General features: G+C 41.4%; 1 protein-coding gene across 1 annotated transcript in view; it reads right to left on the bottom strand.

Moving 5' to 3' along the window:
* Positions 1 to 371: 371 nt before the first annotated feature.
* CCDC141 (coiled-coil domain containing 141) overlaps positions 372 to 7593 on the bottom strand; it is a 115153-nt gene continuing 107931 nt past the window's right edge. Inside the window, exons 23-24 of the mRNA XM_063116311.1 lie at positions 5679 to 6532; positions 372 to 839 (exon numbers count right to left, since the gene is read on the bottom strand). Coding sequence (XP_062972381.1) covers positions 578 to 839; positions 5679 to 6532 — 1116 coding nt within the window. The 3' untranslated portion in view covers positions 372 to 577. The remainder of the gene's footprint in view (positions 840 to 5678; positions 6533 to 7593) is intronic.

Genomic DNA, 7593 nt, shown 5'->3' with positions numbered 1-7593 from the left:
ATAGTGTCTTAAGAATTTGAGCTATCAACTGGAAAGTCACTAGATGACCTTAAGCAAGCTGCTATTCCCTCAGCCAGCCCCATCTGTCCTACCTCACAGAGCCGTAAGGATTACTGAGATAATGTAAGAGAAGCCCTTTGAACACTTAAAATATGCTATATGAATTTTAGGTATATAAAACATCTGTGCTTTTCATTAAATAGCATTAAAGCAATCCTGATTATTATTATTTTACAGTGCATACATTGAAGTGAGCATCTTGTGGTCTGTGTACATTTCATAAGCCATAACATATTTTCTTTTCTATTGTTTGTTTGTTTTTAGTTCTGCAGCACTAGGCTTTTACAGTGCAAAAACCTAGCAGGTGACTTTAAAATGTCTTTCCCCCCTGTAACATTACTGAAGCATAATGGAATAACAACTTCCAGTGTAGCTGTGATATTAATATAAAAGCACTAGATTCAGAGTGACTCATAAGCAAGAGAGGCAAAGGTGATGTGAGGTGTAGAGAAAGTCGACCGTTTGCTGTTGTCTCCAGTTGTGAAAGTTAGAAGTCCGGTGAAGTCAGAGTCCTGTACTAAGTGAACAGCCAGTATGCAAGTGATACAACCAAGTAGAGGGCACACAGGATTATCCAGTCTAGTCTTTTTATAAGTGCCCCGTTACCTTTCACATGGAGGATGGCACTGGAAGAGACTGTGCCACTAGAATTTTTAGCTCGAACCACATAGAGCCCAGCGTCTGTGTCACACACCTTCTGAATGAACAAAGTATACTTTGTGTCCTTGTGTAAGAGCTTTAAGTGCTCATCTCCAGTCACTTTCTGGCCCTTCTTGTACCTGAAGTAGAGAGTCAGTTTTCAAGTCAGGTTAACATGAATGCTTATTGAAGCAAAATAATCTGCGACAATTTCTTATGACAATGACTGTATGTTAGCAGCGATAGCAATCGCTAACAGTATCTTCCTACCTCTTAACATTTTAAAAGCGGTATTAAAAAGCAGATTGGCTCACAATTCAAATAGGTTTGGGGATTAAGAAATGGGAACAGCTGAATTATCAGGAAAGAGGTGTTCTGAATCAAGAAATGTTTGTTCTTATAGGTGATCTTCTTGTAACCTTTGTTTGGACCCATAAAGACCAGGCCAGAACCGCAATTGCATGTATATATGACAAAATTAATCTTACCCATAGAATACTAAAAAAAGAAAAGAAAAGTTGATTTTCTCTTCCAGAAATGCTCCTCTGAATTGATTGGTGTTATTCCTAGTTTATTCTTGAGTAGAGAAAAATCAGGCTTTAGCCTTTAGGACAGGGGATCATTTTATTTTCACAGGGGAATAAGCCCCATTATAAAAGTTTAATAATGTTTTGTGCCTATTAGTAGAAGTGTGTTCTGTCCACAAGCTCTAGCTAGGTGTGTGCCTTTTTCCACTACTAATATAATTCTGTGACAGTGAACCTGTTCAGACAACATGCTGAACCATGTTTAGGCCGCTAACCCCTTTGCAGCAAATAGTTTGTTTAAACCATGGTTATATAGTCACCATGGTTAGGAATGGTTCACACAATACAATAAGTCATGGTTCATATGACACGTTAAGCGATAAAGCTTAGCTCAAAATGCTTAACCACCATGACCTATTCAAATGTATACAGAAATGCTGATTCCAGGTTTTAAGAGTCAACATGGAGGGTGCGGCCACAAAGGGAGATCACCCTTCCATAGCCTTTAATCACCAACACACTCCATGGTTAAACAAAGAAGTGACATTTCAGATAAACTAATTATTTCTTGCCCCATACCCTTCCAGCTATTGCCTGTTTGTTTGCATAACACCTTAGGTCTAAGACAGAATTCCTGTGATTTTTCTTTAAAAAGCATGTTTTGTTGCCATCAACATTAGGGCACAGTACCTTATAAAGTTTTTTTTTTTTACTGAAAATAAAATCTTCTTAAAGTGTTTTTATAATGCTGTGACTTAGAACTTTATTTTGTTCTTAAGCTGAACAAGCTGCAATAACATTTTTGTATTAAAGACTGCCTAAAGCTGGCAGCAACAGCATCCCAAAGGGAAGATGGTAGAGTATTTTAAAAGCAAAAAAACAAAAACATTTATGATTGAGCTAGTGACCCAGGCACAACACAGTGATAGGTTTTGGGTTTTTTTTCACTTGCCTTTCAGTTAATTTCTGATTATTAAATTTTATTCAACATATGTTAGTCTCTGATTTTAACATTGTTATTACGCACACTCATAAACATTTTTTTCTTTCTCTCCAATACTGCTTTCTTTCTATGCACATTGTTGGGCATTACAAAAATACAGATTAAAATACATGCTGCCATAAAAGAGAGGCAGTTACAAAAGAATTGCATGGCAATAACCAATGACAAGAGGTTAGATCTGAATCAATCTGGATGTTATTTAGTTAACTAAATGGGGACCTCCCCACCTACATGGCTTGCAGCAAAATTATAGAGAACACAGTCTTACCGGAAGGGATACAACTGAAGCCAGTATGCTCCATTTTGTGATTAAAACATATAATCTCTCTCACTTTTGCTCTCCCACGCCCCGATTTCACTGCTGGACGCATCCGATAACCTTTTGTGCTGTCCCCCCCCAACCCCCCTCTTTTCAACATAATTTTATACTTAGTACTCTAGTGCAGGGATCAGCAACGTAAAAAGTTGTTTGATCATAGATGTTTCCAGATGAGGCTTTTATGGTGTCATCATTCATGGAATTTTACTGGGGTCCAGATAAAGATATCCTCCACTCATAACCCCTCCCAATTTCCTCACCACTGCTTCCGACTTTTTCCTTAGTGTGGAAAATCCATTAAAGAGAAAAAAAGTCAGAATAGTTGCACAATACCTTTTGAGTGCTAGCACTTCGAACCGTCTGTCTAGAAGCAACCAGAATCCACCAGCATTTTCTTTCTATGTTGCTGGATGGATGAATTGCCATACTGCAGCAGTGTGGCAGCTGTGTTGACCGGGGCAAAAGCCTTGTTTGCGGGATACAGTAAATGACCTTTGTGTTGCTGAACCCAGTTCTGAGGGCAAAGTAGAGTACTGAGTCTTTTGCTTTATATTTAAGGATTGAATCATAGCTTAGGGAGGGATGTAGTCTGTTGTCTTCAGCAAGGCAATGGGCTAAATCCAGTTGATTGGGGGGCTAACTCTGGACATGTACTGGGCTTTCTTATTGTAGCATACGGGTGGGAACTGAAGTACCTCTTACAGTTCAGTCCTATGCATGTCTACCCAATTAATTAATCACCCTCACTCCCAGGTAAGGGTGTATAGGATTGCAGCCTTAATGTGATTGGGAATGAGTGGGAGGCTATTTATATTTTTAAAAGTGAAAAATCTCAGGATGTATGTGAATGTTTTTGCGTACTCCTTTAGGATGCTTTGGCTGCCAGTCAATCCCAGCCCCAGTTCGTCAGTTGTAAAGTGAAAATCCCAATGATTTAGCTATCAGGGTTATTTTGAAAATGAGGGATAATGGCTGTAAACAGAAAGCACTCCGAACATTAAAAGTTCTGGGCATGCCCAGGGGGACATTCAATATCATTGTTTTTCTATTGAACAACAGACCTCATGGCATTTTATAACAGCAAAATATTATAAACTGCTGCTCAGTTAAAAAAAAGATTTGCCATGTGGCATGCGGAGGTGCTAGAATTGCCCATTTTTGAAATCAAAATGTCGGGTGCCTGGGCAGGGTCTAGCCTGGACTCCATATAGTCCCAACATTAGATTCAGGGATGAGTACCAAATCACTATTTCTCTTGGCTAGGCTTGAAAGGTGTTTGTTTTCTAAATGGATTTGTTGGTGTCCCTTAGCTTCTTTAGTTTATGATCTGACATTAATGGCCATCTGATTTGTATTTATAGCCAGACATGGCATTAAGGCATGTATATGTATTACTTATACATGATGGACAAATGGCTGTTAGGTACTGTTCCCTGTCCCAGGCATCTAATATAGTTCCTTTATGCATTCTGTACACCAGAAGCCTAAGTCATTTACTCACATATATCCCTGGGCCTGAAAATACTACCAGCAACACTGGTTCCCACTATCCCTGATGATGATGATGATGATGATGATGATGATGATGATGATGATGATATATTTATTTATTTATTTATTACCCACCTCTCCCTTTGGACAGAGGCGGTGCTTGTTCCTCCCTCCTGCTGCCTGTGAGCCTGTGCACAGAAAATCTCTGCAGGAACAAAGAAACTCTGGGACATGTAGTTCTAGAGAAACTAGGTCAACTAGGGAGGCACACTTCTCTCTGTATCTGTCTCTCAAATTAGAAGTTGTATATGTGTGTATTACTGTTACAGCAAATTTCATGGACATCCCATATAGATAAAGGGAAATAAGTCTGCATAATTATCCTCAAGCATGTGATCTACAATTTAATGTCAGCTAATAGGCCAAGACTTCCTCTCTGCTCCACTGCCCGATCTCTGGAGTCTGGAAAGTGTCCCCTTCTCCCATGCTTGAACCTTGCTAGGCAGATGGGGACAGAGCCCTCTTGGGTATATGGAACAACCCATGTGGTTCATTGAATCCTAGGACTAATCTACACCTGCAGCCCTTTCGCAATGAAAGAGGCATGCTCCTGAAGGTTCTCCGCTTCCACAATCGCCCCTCATGGGGCACATGCGACTGATCTGTACTGCAATTAGAGGAGTGCCATTGCGGGAGTGCCATTGTCCCATTACGGCAGTTCCACATGTGTATTGGTAGAAGTGGGCAGGGCTAGGCAGATGGCTACAGGGGACAAGATTTTTAAAAAAATTGCTCTTGAGGGATGTGCATGAGCGCAGACACGCAGCAACACATGGGGGGATAGGAACTCCATCAAATATGTATTCCTCCGCAGAGATATGTTTGTATTAAAAAAAACCCCACAGGGCAGTAAAACACTCCAATATCTATGCACATGCCCCTCACAGCTGATTGGCTGTTCACTGATCCCGGAACTCACGGTGAACAGCCACAACCTTGCAAAGGGGGGGGGGCACACTGCAAAAGTTCTTTTCAATGGAAGCGAGAGAGCTGGGGGAAATGTGACAAAAGCAGCCAGGGATATTCCGGTAAAAGTGAGAGGTGGAGCTGAGATCCCCGCGGGAGCAGGTGAACATCATGTGGCCCGTTAGTGACGACTACAATATAATCCTGCAATAAATGACTGGTATAGACTCCCACCCACCCACCCCAGTCAAGGAAGATAATACCTGTTTTTTACCTGCCTTGTTGCTAAGAGGGGCACTGGTCTGCAAATGCAGAGGAATTCAGGCCACACTAATAAGGAATTTTACGGCACAAGTCACTTAGTGACTGGAATGTTTTGTTGTGAAACAACAATGTTTCTTTTCTTTTTTTAATTCATCTTTAAATATTCTTTAATATTTTAGGTTGGGTATACTTGAGTCACTTCGAAATCTGAAAACTATGATGGCATCAGGGCCCAACAATTCAGGCATATTATGACTATTAAATATGGCTTCAGTGGGAAATGGAATCATATGGAAACGTGGAGTGATATGAACAGGTCGCTCTGATTTTTAGACTGGTGCCCAGTTATATGTGGCTCATGGGGGATTTCTCTATCTGTATTTAGGTTTTCTCATTGTAAGCTACCCACCAGGTCAGTGTAGGCTCTGGGAATCCTGTTACTTCTACTTCCAAAGTCACCGGAGAACCTTCCATGACAGTTACATTAGACAGGAGCTTGGAGAAGTTAGGCGCCTGTCCAGATAGGCTGACCATGCTGTTCTTTTCAGATACACTTTTAATCTCTTCTCGGGTGACCATCTGCCTCTGACAGCTTCTGGTGGCGTCTGATTGAAACAGGAGACCTGAGAATGCATCGGGTAAAGCATGCAGCCTATCCTGGTTTTTAGTAAAGTTATTTATAGCATGCAATTGTCTTTGCGCTTCTGTCATGCTCCTGTGACCCCCATGGCGTTGCAAATGGCTCTCGCACACTTCACTCGTCATGCAATAGGCAGCCTTTGTCTTGAGCGTGCAGGAAACAGGGCTGGCTTCAGGCATTTCTGGTGAACTATGAGCAAAAGGAGATTCCACTTTGCATTTCGAGTGGTAGCTTAAGGTAGAGGAAGAAAACCTCTCTAGCTGTTCTGACATACGTTCCTTCCTGTGACCAGGCATGTCAGCATAAGCAACAGAGGTTAAGCGATCCGATTCATCTGCCATTCTCTTACTGCCAGCGTTTATCGGCATTTGCACACTATAGGAGCTGACATGCAGACTGCGGGAGCTACTGCAAGGTGGCTCTTCCAGCTCCATTTCAGAATGCAGAAGGTTGGATTCTGGCGTCTCAGAAAGGGGTGGCAAAGAGATATCATCAGGGGATATACACTCATATTCGTCTCCAGAGATCACTTCTTCTGCCAGGAGCTCAGCCTGGAAACTATCCTCTTTGGCAGGAGATAACAATTCTGGGTCCTGTGAAACAGAATCCTCAATCTGCTCTTCCTTAAAACAGAAAGAGAGAGAGAGAGAGAGAGAGAGAGAGAGAGAGAGAGAGAGAGAGAGAGAGAGAGAGAACAAAGTTTATAAAATTATTTTTGTTTGTTTGTTTTCCTCTCACATAATTCTATGGCATGTTTTAGTTTTAAGGTACTTGAAAGCACAATACATGATCTGTATGGTAACAGGGCGTACCCATTGCTAATAGAAACCTTTACTTTACAATTACTCTACCATAAAATCAAGCTTATGAACATGAGGCTTTTCAATCCTCTCTAGAAATATAAACCCTTACAGCAATTCCTTAGAAGTACAAAGAGTCTCACCCCTTCTGGCCTTCTTCCCAGGACAAAAAAAGATCCCGGTAAATCTGAATTATTTTTGAGATGGAACTTGCCGCTATCTCCTGCTGTGTGCAGGAGAAGCAGTGCAATCAAAATGGCCCACTGAATGGGCAACATGCACATTGTTTACTTCCTCTTTCAAAAGAGGAAGTAATGAGGGACAAAAGCATGGGCAGAGAAGCATTGGTAAGTAAACACAATTTCCCCCCGTATGGTGACACTCATAGTAGTGTCTGAGACCTCATCAAATGATCCTGTGTTCCCAGAGTTGCTCTGCAAGGGACCATAGGATTGCTCTCTCTATCATTATAACTATGGAGTTGGAAAGTACCTATCAATATCCTCTATACTAATAGTAAACTCAGTTCTTGGAGTGTGCATCAATAATGTAGCCAAAAAAAGAGGGAGGTATCAACAGGCTTGGGGGAAGTACAAGGCCTGCAACGATATGAGAGGGGGCATCCAAAATCATCCCAATAAGGACTGAGCATGCTTGGTAGCCATGGAATGCTGATTGACATATGCAATGGGGAGAAAATGGAAAACCAGAAGGCAGGGGGAATGGAATGGAGTCTCCTGGAAGATACTGGCTGGCTGAACAAGAGTACTCCACACTGCAACATTTTATTGCAGGTCCTATTTGTACCCTCTATATGTTTAAATTAACCTCCACATTGTTGCTTGTGTGGCATTTAAATAGTAGGACTAACTATGCACACATGT

Source organism: Elgaria multicarinata, chromosome 2, assembly GCF_023053635.1.
Source record: "Elgaria multicarinata webbii isolate HBS135686 ecotype San Diego chromosome 2, rElgMul1.1.pri, whole genome shotgun sequence".
NCBI classification, from domain to species: domain Eukaryota; kingdom Metazoa; phylum Chordata; class Lepidosauria; order Squamata; family Anguidae; genus Elgaria; species Elgaria multicarinata.
Note: the sequence above shows the minus strand (reverse complement) of the source record. Positions and strands in the feature narration are given on the sequence as shown.